Source organism: Vipera ursinii, assembly GCF_947247035.1.
Source record: "Vipera ursinii genome assembly, chromosome: 2".
NCBI lineage: Eukaryota > Metazoa > Chordata > Lepidosauria > Squamata > Viperidae > Vipera > Vipera ursinii.
In genome coordinates, this window is record NC_139513.1 from 152197758 (window position 1) to 152219914 (window position 22157).

A 22157-nucleotide genomic window follows, 5' to 3' on the forward strand; every position below is an offset into this window, starting at 1 on the left:
AGCCTGCTTTCCATCATTGGAAAATTGTATGCCAAATATCTCCAACGCAGACTCCTTATATGGATCGAGGAGTCCAACACTATTGGTGCAGAACAGATCGGGTTTAAAGCGGGCTGTGCCACATTGGACCACTGCTTTGTCCTAGTGCACCTGGTGGACAAATACACTATCACACCAGGTGGCAAACTTTTTACTGCTTTCATCGATTTAAAGGCAGCGTTTGACTCAGTCCCTAGGGAACTGCTGTGGTCAAAATTACACAAAAGTTCCATCGACAGACGTCTCTTAACCCTAATTAGATCCTTATATAATCAGACCTCCAGCCAGGTCAGGTGCGGCTTGCAGGGAGAACTTTCAAATCCCATCCCGATTAAGAGCGGAGTTAGGCAGGGTTGTGTCCTGGCCCCTCTTTTGTTTAACTTATTCTTATCTGACTTGGCCTCTTACATTGGTCGTATTGAGTCCCATGCCCCAAAGCTGTCAAATACAAAGATTCCACTTCTCCTTTATGCTGATGATGCGGTCCTTCTATCACTATCAAGGCTCGGTCTGAAAAGATTACTTTCTGCATTTGGGTCCTACTGTGCCGAGAACCACTTGTCCATTAATTACGACAAATCCAAAGTATTGGTGTTCTCCAGAGCCCGGAAATTATACAACTGGGCTATCAATGGTAATGCTGTTAGGCAGGCCTTCCACTTTAAGTATTTAGGTATTCAATTTCAGAACACTGGCGCTTGGACTAGACATCAAACCCAGGTGCTGAATTCGACCTCCTGTAGCCATCAGCAGATCCTAAGATTTTTGTTTACCCAAGGAGGCCAGTTTATCCCTTCTGCTCTGCATATATACAAAGCCAAAACCTTGGCCCAAACTCTTTACGGAATTCCCATATGGATACGGGGCTTCAAGGATTGTATTGAAAGAACCCAGGCTGTTTTTCTTAGGAAACTTCTGGGTCTCCCTCCCTGTGTTGGCTTTGCTCCGATGTATCTGGAGCTGGGCATTCAATCAGTCAAATGCATGGCGTGGATCAACACCTTTAAATGGTGGTTTCGGGTGCTCTTCTCGGCAGTCCCTGGTAGCTACCTCTCCCTGGTGTTTGCTGACCCTCATACCTCTCATTGGGAGAAGGAGCTGACGAAGAAACTCCACTTGCTAGGTTTTACGGGGGATGCCTTGGGAGATTATGGCCTCAAGGACGCCCAGTCTAGGGTAGTCCAACGGCTTGTGGACATAGATTTGCAATATTTAAGAGCCAGAGCTAACAAAACCTGCTCCCCTCTGATCTACAGCCAATCTAATAATTATGGACTGAGGATGGCTTCTACACTCTAACCATCCCCAAATATAGAAGAGTCTTCTCCCTAGCCCATTTCAATGTCTTGCCGTCAGCACTACTCGATGGGCTATTTAAGAGGCTCCCGATTAGCGAGCGACTATGCCCCTGTGATAGCGCTGAGGTTGAAACCGTGGAGCATGTCTTTTTATACCGCCCTTTGTATAACGCAGGCAGAACTAAATTACTGTCTCTCCTTGAAATAGACCCTTCTGGTCCCAATGCTAGTAATTTGGTCTTATATTGTCTAGGGGATGGTCCCTCATACATCACTTCTCAGGTTTCTAAATTTCTTTTAAGAGCTGTAACTATTAGAGGAGAATGTTGTAATTCCCTTCAACCAAGGCTTCTGGTGTCCAATTGTCTATGATTTTACTTTCCCCATGTTTTTCTTTTGTTGCACTTGTACTTTGGTCTGTGACCGCAAATAAATAAAATTAAAAATTAAAAAATAAATAGTCAGGATCTTTTCATCTAGATTCTAGAAAAAGCTAACAGAGTTTTTTTAAAAAAATATTTATTATTTATTCTGCTGCCCATTTCCCTTATAAGGCAACTCTGGGTAGCTCATGTATATTATATATGTAGGTTTTGCCACAGAAATTGCTTTTTTTTGGGGGGGGTGTCCTCTTGTGCTGAAAAAAGGCTGTGAACTCTCTTTCGAGGCATTAAGAAAAAAAGTATTGCAATGGCATAGATATAAGAAAGCTAACGTGTCTGTTTAATATAAAAAAAATGAAACATTTTCCATTAAGAATATAGCACTGTCCAGAACAGATGGTAACATTGGCTTCCCTTAATGGGTATAAAAGTTCACTCTGAAAATTAATGCAAACATGAAAAACCAGTTCCACTGCCTCCCCGCACTTGCTGAAGTCCTCTACTGTAGATGTTTATCTATGCAAAGGTTATGGAATCTGTTTGAATAGTTATAACAGAAGTGCTCACCTTGTACAAGATTATGCGCCAGGATTTTTATTTTATTTTTTTACATCCCAAGAAATGTGGGTGCTAACTTGCAGGATCAATAGGTTAAAGTAAAAGTGACCACAAAGGAACAATTTGTTTAACCAGAGCCAGATGCACACAGGATTTTGTTTTGAGAGCAAAAGAATATTAATCCTTTGCCCACAGGGAATTTTCTATTCAGGTATACACTAATTTCCAATAAAAAGGAACGTCTTGGTAGTGGGTGGTGGAATAAAAGCGGTGAAGGTGGGAGATCGCTTACTACTTCCTGAAACCTTTTGCTCTCAAGTTTCTGTGCTGCTGAAAACTGCATCAGATATACAGAAAAGGCAACTTCCCCGCTGCATAATGTAATGTAGCCCTCAAAACCTGTCTTATGAATTAGGTTAAAACCCATCATACTTCCCCATTTTAGGATTCTTACTAAATTAAGAATTCCAAGTTCTATTGTAGGAGGTAATCCAATATTGCACACACACATAATTCAGCTTTGCATCTCATTGCATCTAAAAAGTAGGAATATTCGAATCCTAGCTTCTCAGAGCTCATAAGCACTTATGCTGATTCATACTGCCTCACTACTGCTGATGAGAGTGAGTTAAGAGGGTCCAGCAATTTCAGTGATTGTAAGAGTGGTGCTGATTAGAATGGAAACTGCTATGGCTCCTCTTGATGATAAAAGTTGAAAAGATAAAAGTAAATGTGAAGAGTAAATGTGAAGTAAATGTGAAGAGCCTTGGTGGAGCAGTGGGCTAATGCCTCCTTAAGTCACACCAGCTGCCTGCAATTAGTGCAGGTTCACGTCCCACCAGGCTCAAGGTTGACTCAGCCTTCCATCCTTCCAAGATAGGTAAAATGAGGACCCAGATTGTTGGGGGCAATAAGCTGACCTTGTAATAATGCCGCTTGGGGGGGCCCAAAAGCCCTAATAAGCAGGCATATACATAGAATGAAGGCTACTGCAAAGCTTGTAAGCCGCCTTGAGTCTTCGGAGAAGGGCGGGATATAAATGGGATTAAAGTAAAAATAAAAAAATAAAGATATCCACAATGAGAGTCAGAGCAGCCATGAGGAAAATGTCATTTTAAAAGAAGGAATTCCAAAATTAAAGCTAGAAGGAGGCAAATCCTTTCTATATTGCTGCCAAGACATAACTGAAACATTTATAAATTTGGTTGTCTTATTGTAAGAGCACCACACGGAAAGACGCTGCTTGAGTTACTGAGGAAGAACACTGAACTTTCTCAAGAAAACCTGGAATGGCATGATGTGATCAACTCAAAACCACCAGGGCTTCTTTCTGGTCACTGATGGTGCCATCATAATGAAAGAGCGCTGCTTTTTTACAAAGGGCCAATGCAATAGGAACATGGAACGTTAAAACCATAAATCCAAGAGAAAACTGAAACTGTCAAAGCAATTTTAAAGCATAATAAATGGAGCATAATAAGATAAGATGGCCAGAAGTGCTTTACGGGCCTTTCTGAGGTGTTGTAACTTTAACTTTGAACAGTTGTTAAATGACTAGTCTTGACTTATAAGGGCTACCTGTATTATTAATAGATATTTAGAATGCAGAAGCTGGAAAAATAGAAGAACTTGCAAATACAGGATTATCTGCATAGGATAAATGTAATAGTTTTATTAACATACATAAAAGGATGTAAGAGGGAAGAAAAAAGAAATCAGAAATCCAACAGATTAAAAAAAATACCAAAAGCATGTTTCATATAACAAATTATTCAGCCCAATTTTAAAATCAGCCTAATTTTAAAATCCTTCATTAAATCTTAACAGTCTTTTCCAATACATTGTTAGAGAATAAAAACCAAATGAGCACATTTCAAAACTCTTAACGTGATAAATCTGAAATCTTTCCAAAATCAAACAGTAATTTAAGCAAAGTTACTCTCTAGTGTTGTAACTTTAACAACAGTAACGTAAGTAAGTTCTGATTAAGATCTTCTAATTAAGAATGGAGCCATATATATATACATAAAAGAAATGCCAAATGAATAGGCAGGTTTAAGAAAAAGCAGAAGGATATGAGATCAGATAGCCAACATAAAGCGGACAATAAAGCAAGCAGGAGAATTTAATCCAGTTTACTTTACACTACAGAAAAGCCTTTGAACATTAAATCATGCCAGAATAGTGGAATATATTGTGGATAAAGGGGTGCCAGGACGCCGACTTGAATGATAAAAAACAAGAGGTTACTGTAGTAATGGAATTTAGAAAAACAGCAGTTCAGAATAGGGAAGAGAGAAAAGGAATGCATGTTGCTCACATATATATTTAGTGAAAAATTTGAACTAATAATAAATATTAAGAAACAAAAGATTAGGTCAGTCAGCAAGTTTAGAGAACTCACAGTTGACAGCCAAGAAGCAATAGCAGTAATTTTGATTCCTTGGCCTCAACAACTATCTATCTATCTATCTATCTATCTATCTATCTATCTATCTATCTATCTATCTATCTATCTAACTAGGATGGACAGTGTTCATTTTCAGATTATGGATGTGGAAATAATCACTAACAGGACCACGGACTACAAAGGTAAGCAATGAATCCTTGCTGAGCAAAACAAATAATTGCTCTTGAAGCAATGATCGGTAAATAGAAGCTTACATACTTTGGGTATGTGATGGAGAGCGATGAACTAGATAAAAAGATTTCTATCCGAGATGGAGGGCAACAGAAGAAAACAATTGTTATGTCAGTTAATTGGTCTACCTGTCTAGCCAGACAGCCCTGCCATCTTTATTATCGACAGCAAAATTTTAATTTCACACACACACACACACACACACACACACACACACACAAAAGGCCCGAGTAACAACATGAAGATCAGAAATGGCACAATCCTGTTTTGCCTTCTGATGAAATAATTTAACTCCTACAAGCTTTTTCCCCCCCTTTTTTTTCTTTTAGCAGCAGGATGCTAAGGATCTGTGCTCTCCAGCTTTTGTCCCTGCGTGATGTATCTTAAAACACAGGTATACCTTGAAGACTTTGATCTGGCAACTGGCAGAATGCAAATGCTCAGTGTATTCCCCATTTTCATTTTCCTTGAAGGTGTCAATCTGGACTCTGAAGGGCACACCTTTCTCTCCACCGTGCTTCCTCATAGTGAACTCTGTACTGATGCAATGTACCTGGAAAAAGAGACCCCAAAAATATGCTCCAAACTGCAACAGCGCAACAGTGACGCTCGTACAACACAGACAAATAATCAAACTTTCTGCATATGTCTAAGTAAGTTCTAACAAAGCCTGAGATTCTATCTGCATAGCAAACCAAGATTGCAGGCACATAAAGAAGTCATAGGGGGGAAAAAAAAGGTATTTTCTGCAAAGTGTTAATAGTTGCCTTCTCTCAAAGAAGGGTTTAAATCAACTTGGCAAAATACCAGACCTAAAAAAAATTGTTCTTAATACATTGTATTTGACATCTAGGCAGAAACCATATGTGCACGTCCCTCAAAGAGAATGAAGAACAACAACGGATGAGAATGGGAATCAGACCTGGGATAGATCAAAATATGTCATTTATTTCTTTTCTGAAACTTAAGTGCAGTCAGGTTGTTTTTTTAGTAAAGTATGCAGCAAGAAAGTAAAGGTACGCCTTAGCTTACAACAGTTCATTTAGTTAACAACGGCACATTAAAAAAGTGATTTATGACAGTTTTTCACACTTACGAACATTGCAGCATCCCCATGGTCACATGATCAAAATTCAAACGCTTGGCTACAGACTTGTATTTATGATGTTTGCAGTGTCCCGGGATCACAGGACCACCCTTTTGTGACCTTCTGACAGGCCAAGTCAATGGGGAAGCCAAATTCCTTTAACAGCCGTGTTACTAATTTAACAACTGCAGTGATTCACTTAACAACTGCGGCAAGAAAGGTCGTAAAATGGGGTAAAACCCACTTAACAATTGTTTCACTCAGGAAGAGAAATTTGGGGCTCAATTGTGATCGTAAGTCGAGGACAACCTGTATGTACTTCAACCGGGTATATCCAATTTGAGGCTTCGTTATCTCTTAAAAGGTCTGGAAGACATCAGGCTGAGATGTATCTCCTGTCCTCAGCCTTAGACACAATGATTTCTAGCAACGATTAGCGGTTAATGCTAACAATGGCATGAAGCCACGATTGCAATCTGGAGAGCGCACTATTTTCACTCGGAAGAGAAGAGAAAATGAGCAAGAAAAGAAAGAAGCAGCCAATCCAACGAGAAAGGAAGATAAGGATTCTTTTACTGAGTGACTTAAGACATTGTGCTAAACCATAATGAGGATTTTTAGTTTCTGGCTTAACGGGGTGTTTCAATTCACTCTTGTGGCTACGAAATGTTTGTGTGGTTCAGACCACTTTAATACCCCTTGGTTTAAAATTCTGGCTCTCTATAGATGTATGAACTAAGTTAATATTTTAATTGTGATAAAGAAATAAGGAAAAGGAACACTTTCCCGAAATCCGCAAGACTGAAAATATTGTTTTAAAGTGCAAAGAAAATAGATTGGGTTATTTTGTTATTGCTTTATTTAGAAGCTTCTAACCTTTTTTTAAACAAATAATAATTCTAATCAGTATGTATACAGCTTTTATTTGTAAAAACAGTATGCACTTATGTTGGAATAGAAAGTGAAACATTCTTTTTCCCTGATACAGGGATATATGAACAATGTAAAATAAAGAAAGGACAAGTCTCTTAGGACACTGGAAGGCATGGTGTGGTATGGTGTGGTGTGGTGTGGTATTGTGTGTGTGTGTGTGTGTGTGTGTGTGTGTGAGAGAGAGAGAGAGAGAGAGAGAGAGAGAGAGAGAAATACACTTTTTTTTACTTTTCCCTTAGTTATTTTTACCCTTGAGAAACTTAAGGGGTCTACGACAAGAAGTTCTTAAGATGAAAAAAAGAAAAGAAAGAAACAGCAGCAGCAAAAGGCACACTGCATAATTTCAGGAATATCATCAAGGGAGTTGCTCTGGGGACAGATTATTCGGACTGACAGTTTTCATGATGAATATTAGCTTCTGATTCAGAAACAAATTCATTTCATGGTTCACCTATGAACTTTGCAGGAAAGTTCAGCAATTCATAGCTTTGATACCATGCTTCCGATAATTATCTACATCAACAAGGTGTTAAGCTAAGGGAGTCTGCAATATTCCTTAGGGTTTAAGGATCAACAGTGGATCAGATATTATATCTATGTCAGTTCTAAATTTCTCAATTGCCCAAATGCAGTACGTCTGTCCTTCTGAAAAGGTCTGATATTTTCTTCTCCCTTCCTAATATCTGTCCTGTAGATTGGATTAAATTATAGTAGATAAGCTCCTCTCTCAAATCATCATAAAATGAATGGTAGCTTTACAAGTTTTGATAGCTGGGTAGCATTATTGTTTTGTTTATGAACTTCTCACCAACATTTATTGAAGCTTCAAGAATTTCCAGGGACCTTCACCATTTCTAATGAAGAAGTTGATCTTAAAACAAAAGCAACGCTGTCTTGAATTAAAGCATGGTAACTATGAATCCTTAAATTATATTCAGCCATTCATTGTCCAAAATTACATCAAAGCGAAGAAGGAATAGGAGGTTTTTACACATTGTTTATAGTGATTTTGACGTGTATTTCCCCAGTTGTATCCACAGAATAAATATTCTACAAATCCTAATTAAACAAACAATAGCATAGCAGAAGCTCTAACTTAAATACGATAAGAGAAAACCCAACCCCAAAAGAGGAAAAATAAGGAACTGTGAATGTATTGTTGTGATGGGGTATATAGAAGATTACATGGTAACTAGATTAGAATATTTCAGTCAAAGCACAATCAAATTTAATGATACATGTTCTGTAGCACTTTTCTACATTCTGTTGTCTTGTACTCCAAGCACTAGGACATGATAACCATTTAAAGCTTATCATATTCTTTCACTTTGTACACTTAAAGAGATGATGTCACATTATATGCATGGTAGCCCAACACGTTATTCTTATAAAAAAATACATAAATTTACAAGAATATGGCAACCAATAATTTGCTTTCTATATTCTCTCTCTCTCTCTCTCTCTCTCTCTCTCTCTCTCTCTCTCTCTCTCTCTCTCTCTCTCTCTCTCTCTCTGGCTGTCCATCTCAGAAAAATGACTCTTCTAGATTTACCTGAATAAATACGGACGTTCTCTTTGAAGGATCCCAAAGAAACTCTACTGTATTCAACTGCGTTGGATTTGCTCTGGGATCTATTATACCCACAGACATTGGAATATCTAAAGACAACAAAAATAGCCACACATTAGCACATAAGATAATACTTAACAGGTCCATTCAAGCTCAAGCAAAAACGATGGAATAACTAATGTCAAGACTCTACAGTCAAAATACGAACTGTACCCACAAGCAACAATCTTACTGAATAGGAAACTACCTATGACATTCATGCACAAGTAAAACAATTAAGAACGTTGGAATCAGCAAATTTGACGGAATGCAGGGCAAGGGACAAATTGAAAGCAAAATAGTTTACCAAGCTAATTGTATGTATGATTTAATTGAACTATAGGCATTATCTTTTTGGCCATTCCTTGTGCCTCAGTTCAAGTGAAGACTTCTATGAGTGACCAAAGTTATAAGAGAACCAGTTTGGTGGTTAAGGTATCAGGCTAGAAATTGGGAGACCATGAGTTCTAGACCTGTCTTAGGAATGAAGCCAGTTGGTTCACCTTAGGCCAGTCACTTTCTCTCAGACCTAGGAAGGAAGCAAGGGCAAACCATTTCCAAGAAATCTTGGCAAGAAAACTGCAGGAACTAGTTCAGGTAGTTGCTAAGAATCAAAATTGAATTGAAGGCACAGACATTTATGTTATAGGAGAACTACAGCCTAAATTAATAGCAAGAGGAAAAAGGGTTTAAAAGTTGGAAAATAACCTGAAAAATGGGCACGTGCAAGACACAGATATATTCCAAGCCAAATTAAGAAGGAATAGAAAATTATTGAAATCATTTTAATAAAAACCTTGAATTCCAAATGGAGAATTCCATGGAACAATAATGAAAAAGAACATTTTGAGTTGATAGAGAATACCAAACTTTGATGTATTATCATGACATGATCTGTGACATTGAGATAACCGAACAATTCATCTGAGATAATCTAACATTCCTTAAAGTAAAAAAGAGCTGAATGGAAAAATAGATCAAAGCCCCATTTTTCATTCCATCCTTACAAAGACTCCAAGAAATTCCCCCGTGCTCTTTCGTTGCCTTCCATGTAAAGTCATTCCGTTGTGTTGTTAACAATTGTATAAATGTGTAATATTGAGTTTGGTCATGAACCTGATGCTACATAAGCTCCATCCAGATAATAGTACTAGTTCATACAGAAGATTTTGGAACATACAGAGACTAATCTACATATGAACTGTACTTCAGGATTAGCAATGTACAGATATTTTGGCCTTTGATTCCTTGACATAGTCATGTTGACTGGGTCTGATGGAAGTCTGAAGAGCAATGGGTTATTTAATCCTGCTTTATATTAAGAAGCACACATAGATATGCACCTGTGACCTATATAAATTATGCAATTTTTATAAACAAGTGACTGGTGAAGAAACATAAAATCAATTTAAAACAATTACAACATAGCACAAATAGATAGATAGATAGATAGATAGATAGATAGATAGATAGATAGATAGATAGATAATGTCATAGCTGTCAATATAGCCAGGAAATGGGGCCCTTCACACACTTTGAGCCCAAGTTCTTATGAAAAGCCAGCAGGTTTAAGGTCACCCTCAATTCTGAGAGAGACTGTTCCAGATGGCAGGTGCTCTGGCAGAGAAGGCATGTCTCCTAGTCCCTGCCCGCCAATATTCCTTGGCTAATGGAACCTGTAGCATGCCCAACTTGCTGGACCAAATTGGACTGGGAGAAACAACTGGGAGAAGACAGCCCCTCAAGTAGCTCAGTCCCAAGCCACGAAGGGCTTTAAAGTACCTTGAATTGCACCCAGAAACACACAGGCAAGCAATTCAGCTCACACAGTAGTAGAGGTGACGCAAACTCCAACCAATGCAGCCACACTTTGCGCCAGCTGAAGCTTCCGAATACTTTTCAATGGTAGCCCCATGTATACTGTGTTGCAGTAATCCAAATGAGAGAGGTCATTAGTCTAGGAATGGGTGCAACTGTCACACAATTTAAGTGTTTGCCAAGGCTCTCTTCTAACCACAGAAGAGTGAAAAATAACCCAAATGTATTAAAATCCCATGTGCGAACCCTGGAAGATATCCATCATCTGCTTCATCCAACTTATCAAGGCTTTTTCCACACTTCCATTCTCTGATTTCAATCTATAAATAAGAACCAGTATTTTTCCTTTTTTTTAATGGACAGCTAGCAAAGATTCAGCATTTCTAGTATGCAGAGGTCTGGAAGGACATTTTCCTCAAGTCACTCTCAAATAAAAACAAAAGCAATTGATTACATAACACATCTATGTAAAAAAAAAGGAGACAGGGGAGAAACTTTTTAGGAATTTTACACAGGTCTTAACTTTCACTAGAAACACTGGAATCCTTTACTCAGAAATTTAATCCACTTTGTTTCTAGACCAAAACCCAGGATTGCTGCTGTAATTGCTGACATACATAGAACACTCTGATGGATTAAATCGTTAGGGGAATACATGAGTGAAAGAAGCTATGCTTTCCTGATTTAAAGCAGCTTTAAATCAGGAATATGAAGCAAAAAAACAAAAAAACCAAAAACAACCAAAAAGCTCTCTGATTCTGCAAGGAGGGGATTTTAGCCACAAGTGGCTAAACAATGCAATCCAAGCTGCAATGCAGCCTGAACAGAGCACAGGTTTGTGGTAAAAAATTGTTTAGAGAGCAAACCACTCAAGTTAGCCTGTCCCAAGCAATCAAAAATAAATCTTCCATGGGAAAATAACATTAAGTTCTGGTGATGTAAACCAAAGACCCAAACTACTTTCCAAAAGCAATAAAGGAAAGTAAGCAGGTAAAGACAATGCTTTCCCAAAGCTGTAACGTAATAGTAGTCCAGATTTACCCAAAACACTCACCAATATCTAGTATCCTGTCTCCTGGCCTGTTCCACCTCCAGCCTTCCAACTGTTGATGCTCTGTGTACTGAAGCCGCCGATCATGGAACACCACTCTAAATATACTCTAAGAAACAAAAGAACTTCCCATTGACTATAATTAATATGTCAATGCAAGCCGGCTTAAAAGAAAATCAATCCTTGATTAGAGACATGATCCTTGGGAGCGTCTTCCAAAGATATGCCCTCACAAGGTCCATCTACCATAACACTAATGAATTATATGAATGGAAAATATTTAGCTTAACACTAGCACCAATAGTCAATTCACATTCATGTTTCTATTTATGGCAAAAGGTACATAAAGCCAAGATTCACTTCCACACTGCATTGCAATCTAAAGCAGAATACTACAGCGATGTGTGAAAAGGTTCTAAATTTCCCCAAGGATTAGTTCAAATATGCTTATAAATCACCTGCTAAACATGAGTCAAGGAAATGCACGAGTAGGCTCCTAAAGGTTTGCTTTGGAGTTGGCTGTTCTATCCAAGACATTTGAATTACAATTTACAGGCAGTCCTCAGGTTACCATCCCTCAAAATTGACCACTCAAAATTATGACAGTTCTCTATAGCAATAGAGACTTACAGTTCTTAATCATGTGGTACATGTCCTAAAGTAGAAAGACTCGTTATTCTTCACACTGTGAAGAATAGCACATAATTATTTCTTTTTGGCAAATCAATTGCCATGATTTCTCCTGGCAACCTCTTTCATGTTCTAAGGGTATAGAGACAGTTTCTACCTCAGTATGGATAATATTGTATAATAAGGCATATACTTAAATTCCTTCTGCTTTGTGGAAATATATTATTATTGAATAATAATTAGCAACGTAATCCAAATAGAATTGGGAGGGCTGCAAAGCAACAGGGAGACTTAAAACCAGTCCTCAAAATACTAGCTGTGACAGTGTCCTGGGGTTATGTGATTGTAATCCAGGCCCTCGGTGCCTGGCTCACAATTAAAATACTGCCACAAGCCACAATCACGGGTAGGCCACTTCTGATGTTTCCTGCCAGCTTCCTACAAGCAAAGGCAATGGGGAAGCCAACAGGAAGTTGGAAGTTACTCCCTCTCCAGCCTTTCATTGGCCTGCCCACTCTATGTAGTGTCTGACACAGCAAACCCTCTCCCCCCCTCATAATGGCTGCATGCAGCACCCCATCACCTACCTGCACTCGATAGCACTGCTAGCAGTACTTCTCCTACCCACCTATAGCTTTCAACATGCCTGGGACTTCCACCTTTTCTTGTGTAACAATAGATACAGGCCTATGAACAAGCCAGCCTGGCCTGATGGGTGATGGGTTTGGATTTTAATCATTGTTTTTAGTGTATTTTAACTTATTGTTGTTAGTCTTGGGCACCTTGTTTAATTTTTTTTAATATTTGTATTCTTGTATTTTTATATGTTTGCCCTGTTCACCGCCCTGAGTCCCTCGGGAGAAGGGCGGTATACAAATAAAATTATTATCATTATTATTATTATTATTATTATTATTATTATTATTATTATTATTATTATTATTATGTGGGTAAGTGGGACTGTCAGGATGGCCATCACTAAACAATGCAGTCATGTGACATTGCTCTTTATGACTGCATTGCTTAGCGATTGTAACCCAAGAGCGACCTGGACTTTCATGATTACTTGCCATAATTCAGTATTCCCCACAGAGATGTGCATCGCGTGATCTATTTGAATGCGCCTTGTAATTCTGCACCAGCTACTACAACAAAATAAGATTTCCAATAAGGTGATTCTTACAGGGAGCATCCCCAAGGCACTGAATACTTCCATGATTTCTAAGCACTCCAGAGGCCAAACGGCTAGAAACTGTCACAGTATTCAGAGGAGGGAAACTATCATTAATATTCAATAGTAGATGATATAATGAATCCACATTCTAGATCAGGGTCCAAAATGTGATAATTCAAAAAATCCAAAAAAGCTTAGATTTCCAGATTCTAAAAAAAGGTGATATTTATGATAGCAACATAAATAATATATCAGGATGAACTACGGTTTCACACAAGAAAAATGCTACATGTAGTACTCATCTGTTATCACCTATCTTTGTTGTTATTAGTTGCGAAGTCGTGTCCGACCCATCGCGACGCCATGGACAACATTCCTCCAGGCCTTCCTGTCCTCTACCATCTTCTGGAGTCCACGCCTACTGCTTCAGTGACTCCATCCAGTCACCTCATTCTCTGTCGTCCCATTCTTCTCTTGCCCTCAACCTTTCCCAGCATTAGGCTCTTCTCCAGTGAGTCCTTCCTTCTCATTAGGTGGCCAAAGTATTTGAGTTTCAACTTCAGGATCTGGCCTTCTAATGAGCAGTCAAGGTTGATCTCCTCTAGGATTGACCGGTTTGAAGGCCTTGCAGTCCAAGGGACTCGCAGGAGTCTTCTCCAGCACCAGAGTTCAAAGGCCTCAATTCTTTGGTGCTCAGCCTTTCTTATGGTCCAACTTTCACAGCCATACACTGCAACTGGGAAAACCATAGCCTTGACTATACACCCTTTTGTTGGCAGGGTGATGTCTCTGCTTTTTAGTGTGCTGTCTAGATTTACCATCGCTTTCCTCCCCAGGAGCAAGCGTCTTTTAATTTCTTGGCTGCATCACCTATCTTAGCTACTATTTAATTAATCTTTGTGTGTGTGCCCTTGATTCAATCTTGACTCCTGGCAATCATCTGGACAAAATCCCTATAGTTTTCTTGACAAGATTTTTGGAAGTAGTTTTGTCAATACCTTCTTCCTAGGGCTGACAGAGAGTGACTGCCCCAAAATCAACCAGCTGGCTTTGGGTGTAAGGCAGGTCTAAACCTTAATATCTTGGTTTCTAGTCTGATGCCTTTAACCACTAAACCACATTGGCTCTGTTGAATTTACATAAGGAGTTACAAAACAGTATTCTTTGAATAAAATATTTTTCACAGCAGCAACATTTTATATGTCCCCAGTTTTTTATCTTGATAAATGAATACCGTATATACTTGAGTATAAGCCGAATTTTTCAGCCCACTTTTTGGGCTGAAAAATTCCACTTCGGCTTATACTCCAGTCAACAAAAAAAACTTACCGAGGACTTGTGCGCGGCCGAGGCTTTGGTGCTTCCGGGATCGCCCGCACCTCTCCCAAGCCACCGCCGTCCGAGACCTGCCGAAGTTTGGGGAGGTTTGGGGAGGTGCGCGCGCACCTCCCCAAACTCCGCGCCTTGCCTGCCTGCTTCTTTCCGCAGCGGAAAGAAGCAGGCAGGCAGGGCGCGGAGGAACGGAGACTTGCCGACGTTTGGGGAGGTTTGGGCGCCTCCCCAAACCTCGGCAGGTCTCCGTTCCTCCGCGCAGACCTGCCGACGTTTGGGGAGGTTTGGGCGCCTCCCCAAACCTCCCCAAACCTCGGCAGGTCTCCGTTCCTCCTGCCGACCTTTGGGGAGGTTTGGGCGCCTCCCCAAACCTCCCCAAACCTCGGCAGGTCTCCGTTCCTCCTGCCGACCTTTGGGGAGGTTTGGGCGCCTCCCCAAACCTCGGCAGGTCTCCGTTCCTCCGCGCAGACCTGCCGACGTTTGGGAAGGTTTGGGCGCCTCCCCAAACCTCCCCAGGTCTCCGTTCCTGTTTGGGGAGGTTTGGGCGCCTCCCCAAACCTCCCCAAACCTCGGCAGGTCTCCGTTCCTGTTTGGGGAGGTTTGGGCGCCTCCCCAAACGTCCCCAAACCTCGGCAGGTCTCCGTTCCTGTTTGGGGAGGTTTGGGCGCCTCCCCAAACGTCCCCAAACCTCGGCAGGTCTCCGTTCCTCCGCGCAGACCTGCCGACCTTTGGGGAGGTTTGGGCGCCTCCCCAAACGTCCCCAAACCTTGGCAGGTCTCCGTTCCTGTTTGGGGAGGTTTGGGCGCCTCCCCAAACCTCCCCAAACCTCGGCAGGTCTCCGTTCCTGTTTGGGGAGGTTTGGGCGCCTCCCCAAACGTCCCCAAACCTCGGCAGGTCTCCGTTCCTCCGCGCAGACCTGCCGACCTTTGGGGAGGTTTGGGCGCCTCCCCAAACGTCCCCAAACCTCGGCAGGTCTCCGTTCCTGTTTGGGGAGGTTTGGGCGCCTCCCCAAACGTCCCCAAACCTCGGCAGGTCTCCGTTCCTGTTTGGGGAGGTTTGGGCGCCTCCCCAAACGTCCCCAAACCTCGGCAGGTCTCCGTTCCTGTTTGGGGAGGTTTGGGCGCCTCCCCAAACGTCCCCAAACCTCGGCAGGTCTCCGTTCCTCCGCGCAGACCTGCCGACGTTTGGGGAGGTTTGGGCGCCTCCCCAAACGTCCCCAAACCTCGGCAGGTCTCCGTTCCTCCGCGCAGACCTGCCGACCTTTGGGGAGGTTTGGGCGCCTCCCCAAACCTCCCCAAACCTCGGCAGGTCTCCGTTCCTGTTTGGGGAGGTTTGGGCGCCTCCCCAAACCTCCCCAAACCTCGGCAGGTCTCCGTTCCTCCGCGCAGACCTGCCGACCTTTGGGGAGGTTTGGGCGCCTCCCCAAACGTCCCCAAACCTCGGCAGGTCTCCGTTCCTGTTTGGGGAGGTTTGGGCGCCTCCCCAAACCTCCCCAGGTCTCCGTTCCTCCGCGCAGACCTGCCGACGTTTGGGGAGGTTTGGGCGCCTCCCCAAACGTCCCCAAACCTCGGCAGGTCTCCGTTCCTCCGCGCAGACCTGCCGACCTTTGGGGAGGTTTGGGCGCCTCCCCAAACCTCGGCAGGTCTCCGTTCCTGTTTGGGGAGGTTTGGGCGCCTCCCCAAACGTCCCCAAACCTCGGCAGGTCTCCGTTCCTCCGCGCAGACCTGCCGACCTTTGGGGAGGTTTGGGCGCCTCCCCAAACGTCCCCAAACCTCGGCAGGTCTCCGTTCCTGTTTGGGGAGGTTTGGGCGCCTCCCCAAACGTCCCCAAACCTCGGCAGGTCTCCGTTCCTCCGCGCAGACCTGCCGACCTTTGGGGAGGTTTGGGCGCCTCCCCAAACGTCCCCAAACCTCGGCAGGTCTCCGTTCCTGTTTGGGGAGGTTTGGGCGCCTCCCCAAACCTCCCCAAACCTCGGCAGGTCTCCGTTCCTGTTTGGGGAGGTTTGGGCGCCTCCCCAAACCTCCCCAAACCTCGGCAGGTCTCCGTTCCTCCGCGCAGACCTGCCGACCTTTGGGGAGGTTTGGGCGCCTCCCCAAACGTCCCCAAACCTTGGCAGGTCTCCGTTCCTGTTTGGGGAGGTTTGGGCGCCTCCCCAAACCTCCCCAAACCTCGGCAGGTCTCCGTTCCTGTTTGGGGAGGTTTGGGCGCCTCCCCAAACCTCCCCAAACCTCGGCAGGTCTCCGTTCCTCCACGCAGACCTGCCGACCTTTGGGGAGGTTTGGGCGCCTCCCCAAACGTCCCCAAACCTCGGCAGGTCTCCGTTCCTGTTTGGGGAGGTTTGGGCGCCTCCCCAAACCTCCCCAAACCTCGGCAGGTCTCCGTTCCTCCGTGCAGACCTGCCAACCTTTGGGGAGGTTTGGGCGCCTCCCCAAACGTCCCCAAACCTCGGCTGGTCTCCGTTCCTGTTTGGGGAGGTTTGGGCGCCTCCCCAAACCTCCCCAAACCTCGGCAGGTCTCCGTTCCTCCGCGCAGACCTGCCGACCTTTGGGGAGGTTTGGGCGCCTCCCCAAACCTCCCCAAACCTCGGCAGGTCTCCGTTCTTCCTGCCGACCTTTGGGGAGGTTTGGGCGCCTCCCCAAACCTCCCCAAACCTCGGCAGGTCTGCGCGGAGGAACGGAGACCTGCCGAGGTTTGGGGAGGTTTGGGGAGGCGCCCAAACCTCCCCAAAGGTCGGCAGGTCTGCGCGGAGGAACGGAGACCTGCCGAGGTTTGGGGAGGCGCCCAAACCTCCCCAAAGGTCGGCAGGAGGAACGGAGACCTGCCGAGGTTTGGGGAGGCGCCCAAACCTCCCCAAAGGTCGGCAGGAGGAACGGAGACCTGCCGAGGTTTGGGGAGGTTTGGGGAGGCGCCCAAACCTCCCCAAAGGTCGGCAGGAGGAACGGAGACCTGCCGAGGTTTGGGGAGGTTTGGGGAGGCGCCCAAACCTCCCCAAAGGTCGGCAGGTCTGCGCGGAGGAACGGAGACCTGCCGAGGTTTGGGGAGGCACCCAAACTTCCCCAAAGGTCGGCAGGAGGAACGGAGACCTGCCGAGGTTTGGGGAGGTTTGGGGAGGCGCCCAAACCTCCCCAAAGGTCGGCAGGAGGAACGGAGACCTGCCGAGGTTTGGGGAGGCGCCCAAACCTCCCCAAAGGTCGGCAGGAGGAACGGAGACCTGCCGAGGTTTGGGGAGGTTTGGGGAGGCGCCCAAACCTCCCCAAAGGTCGGCAGGAGGAACGGAGACCTGCCGAGGTTTGGGGAGGTTTGGGGAGGCGCCCAAACCTCCCCAAAGGTCGGCAGGAGGAACGGAGACCTGCCGAGGTTTGGGGAGGTTTGGGGAGGCGCCCAAACCTCCCCAAAGGTCGGCAGGTCTGCGCGGAGGAACGGAGACCTGCAGAGGTTTGGGGAGGTTTGGGGAGGCGCCCAAACCTCCCCAAAGGTCGGCAGGAGGAACGGAGACCTGCCGAGGTTTGGGGAGGTTTGGGGAGGCGCCCAAACCTCCCCAAAGGTCGGCAGGAGGAACGGAGACCTGCCGAGGTTTGGGGAGGTTTGGGGAGGCGCCCAAACCTCCCCAAAGGTCGGCAGGAGGAACGGAGACCTGCCGAGGTTTGGGGAGGTTTGGGGAGGCGCCCAAACCTCCCCAAAGGTCGGCAGGAGGAACGGAGACCTGCCGACGAGCCGCGGCCACACAGGGTATTCCTGTGTATTCAGGCTTGCAAAATGGCGGATCGAGCCTCTGCTGGCGGCAGAGGCTTGCAGAACGGCGGATCGGCTTATACTCGAGTCAATAACTTTTTCCAGTTTTTGGGGGTGAAATTGGGGGTCTCGGCTTATACTCGAGTCGGCTTATACTCAAGTATATACGGTATGTTTAGCCAGAAAGCAAAAGACAGTTACTTATATAATTTAAAACAAAGCCATGATTACCTAAGTATTTAAGAAATTGTTTACAGCACATTGAAAATGTTCATGTACCTTCCACGCTACTGTATTTTGTCCAGAATATCATTCTGTCTTCAGAAAATTTGCAGGTTAATGTTATAAATTCCATTAACACGGAATAACCAATAAGCAGGCTGGTGTTAGTAAAAATGCAGAGACCATATTACACTTGGGTAGAAAAGTACTGAAATGGCTGCCGGTTGATACCCAGAAAAAAATTATAATGTAGTGGATATTATTGTTAAAACCTTATGTGGATTAGGTACAACCTATCTGAGAAATCTTTTTTTCTATAGTAACCTTACTGAACTTCCTCTGCAGTTCCTACAAGCTGATTTGGAGGTCCTGGGGCCAAGCCTTCTCTGTTGCCACCTCAGTTCTTTCAGGTGTACTTCCCAAAAGGTTTAGAGACCTGTCAACTTCATTAGCTTTTTAAAAAAAACCCTCATAATACATTTTACTTATAATTATTTTTACTAGAATGATAAATTTACATTGGATTTAAGTCTATTTTAATTCTTAACTGCCAGGAGACTTCAAAGGTCAGAAGTTTACTAAGTCAGTTAAATAAATACTTTTGCTATCCAAGGCAGTGTATGTTTAGCTCAAAGAACTTGAGTCTAAAACTAAGGGGATTGCAACGGGGAGATTTTCCTATTCTGCATATTACTTCCGTTTGTCTTCCAGCTATAGATAAAGAAGAACATTTGTACCTGCCATTTTTGATGTCTAAACATTACTAAATTTTCCTGCATATGTTTGGGCAAACATAAAGCAAGCTTACAACTGAAGTTATTCTTCTATCTTACTTTGATGCTGAATCTTCTACTGCCTCCTGAACTTCATGCAAAGCAAAAATAGTGATATGGTAAAAAAAAAGAGTGCCCCACTTGTATTTTATGCTATTTTGCCATCCCTCTTAAAAACCCTCTGCAAGTTATTATACTACTAAACTGTAGCAAGTCACACATTCACAATCTTGATTCAAGATCATCTGACAATCGTTTTAACTGCTATGTCTTTGGAAGATTCAGTGAAATCTAACATTCCAAGAGATACAAATTTCCTCTGCCTTATTTATTAATTTTGCAATATTTATGCTTTGAATAGCAAGAACTTTTCATTCATCAGTGGCCTGTCCACATAATTTATCACCCGCTAATCTTTCATTTTGCTCCTCAGTAAATTGCCATTCCTAACATTAATAACAGGATTTGCTGGAATGGTGTAAGTGGTTGCATGACTTTGCATAATTTAGTATCATTTATTACCTGGCAAAATGTTTGTGGAAATCTGATGAAGTTGTCTCACATATTTTGGGAGAAGACAGATTGTTACATACCTTTACAAGCTTTCCATTTAGTTCAGGCAATTCCCCCATTTTCCTGTTATCCAGCATTCTGATTTCATAAGACTGACCTGAAAAAGAAAATATATTTGCAGTTATGATTTTTTTAAAAAAGGATTTGCTGTCTCAGTCAATAAGAAAAAGCAAGCATAAGCGTCCCCATAATGTATAGGAAGCAATGAAAAAGGGCCATTCTGTGTGAAAGTATATCTGTATACTATATACTACTTTCAGAATAATCTATTTCTTTAAGTCTGAACTTGATTAAACCCAAAATAACTTGAAATATGATGGTCAGTAATGTTTCACTGAACTGTACTAAACTACAAGAATGTAAAAACAGAGATATCAATTAATCTTTTACCTCTCCAGTTACAACAATTCAATTACAAGATACTATGTAGGTTGATCCAGCTGAGTCCAAGTCGTATTGACTGAATGACATTTCTAATAAATTCTGTTTACAGCTAACATGTCAGTAACATTTTTCACCTACCGGAATTATCACTGAACTTTTTCAAATTAGCTGCACAAATATGTGAGTGCCAAACGTTAGATTAATACAGAAAGTATCACATACATTAAAGTTTATCAAACCTGAAGTTCAGTTGACAGTAACCAAGGCTAAGCTGACTGAGAGATTATAAACTGCACAATGTTAGGCAATTGCACTGCTTTGTCAGGTATTTCCGAGCCCATGAATCACATCAAATACTCATATCTAGGATTCTTGTATTTCCAACTATTTTTTTTAAGCTTAAAATGCTTTGAGAGTTTTACTGGGTAATGGCATATATTAGAATTTCAATTCAATTTAAAAAAACCCTAGTTTGTTGTTCCCCCTTCCTGTTGGGATTTTAGCTTTTTTAACATTGTTTTGAGCAACCAACTTACACTGATATGAACCCAGAACTATAAAGCAGCATTTTCCCCACCTGGTATTCATGCAAAACAGAAATATAGCTTACCTTGATTAAGATAAGTGAGAGTTTCATCATGAAGCTTTACAGCAGGAGAAGTGGCAGCACACAAAACATACTGAAAGGGCAGGATTTTGTTCTCATTGTCAGTAGGCAAGCTGGATTCTTCCTGCTTAAAAATGGGCAAAGCAAGGACATCGCTGCAAAACAAATATGTGGTCAGACCAATTATTTTTGTTCGTTTTACTGAAAGCTTTTAAAATTACAGTTAAGTCTCCATACCTGACAATTAAAACATGATTTTGTAGATTAAAATAAGAATTTCCTCTGCAGAGTAAGAGAACAAATGGAACGCTGCATGGTGTTACATATCTAAATTTATCACAGATAGCTTCCCTATCCAAACAATCCTTTCTGGAAGGATATATGGGTTTTTAAATGAAAATAATGTGAGTTGGAAATCCAGAAACTATAGCCAATGTTAAGGCTAAACCTTTTTTTAGATTTCAAAGACAAGGTTCTCTGGGTGAGATGTCTGAGTTTCTTACACTATTTTGAGAGCGCTCTTATTCACTCTTTCCCAAGTTGATGCACTCCTTCTATAGCAGACTTGGTTGGCAATCTACCATCCCCACGAAGGGCAAATGTGGTTTTCTACGATGCACAACACTTTGGATCCAGAGAAGATATCCACACCAAGTATCATTTTTTTAACCTGTGAGATTTTAATGCTACAGACCTGTTGAGACTTCGTTTCAAATAAACAATAGATCTGACAACCTCTCAGGATAAAATCATTAGTCAAAAGATGTATCTTCATATCTCAATTAAATGTTGCATATCCATGAACATCTATGCTCTCAAAGCATAGCATCTTCTCTGATCTAAGACTGGTGCCCCAATGTTGATGCTGCTAAAAGACATGAGGTTAGTTTTGGAATCATCAGTGGCCCCATTGGCACTGATCAGTGGCCCATTGGGGAGGGAACTGTTGCTTGTGGGGCCGTTGGACACCTGGGTCTCCATTGTGCTGATTATCTGAGTGACCATGCTGGGGGAGCGCCGGGGTCCAGCCGGGCGGCGGCGGCTCCTCGGAGGACGCGGACTGCCGTACAATCGGGCTTCTTCATCCTCCCTGGGTGGGGCGGGTCGGAACGGATTGGTCCTGCGTGCGGGAGGGGTCGCTCTGTCTTCCCGATCGATGGCGATCTGGACCCCCCCAACTGCAGTGGCGCATACAAAAGGGGGGTCCGCCCGTGCGGAGGGGAAGAAAGAGAATAAAAATGGTTGCGCGGTAATGGAAAGAAACCCGCTCTTGACCAAACCAATTCCCTTCTTGGGGTAGAGGAAGGGAAGGA

General features: G+C 43.1%; 1 protein-coding gene across 4 annotated transcripts in view; it reads right to left on the reverse strand.

Moving 5' to 3' along the window:
- TFCP2 (transcription factor CP2) overlaps positions 1-22157 on the reverse strand; it is a 53922-nt gene that overhangs the window by 21709 nt on the left and 10056 nt on the right. For all 4 annotated transcript variants that reach the window (XR_014491181.1, XM_083352461.1, XM_083352460.1 and 1 more), the window contains exons 3-7: positions 20848-20999; positions 19874-19950; positions 11421-11526; positions 8492-8598; positions 5320-5472 (exon numbers count right to left, since the gene is read on the reverse strand). Coding sequence is in view for 3 of the 4 variants with exons in the window: in XM_083352461.1 (XP_083208587.1) it covers positions 5320-5472; positions 8492-8598; positions 11421-11526; positions 19874-19950; positions 20848-20999 (595 nt within the window). In the remaining variant the exon portion in view is untranslated. The remainder of the gene's footprint in view (positions 1-5319; positions 5473-8491; positions 8599-11420; positions 11527-19873; positions 19951-20847; positions 21000-22157) is intronic.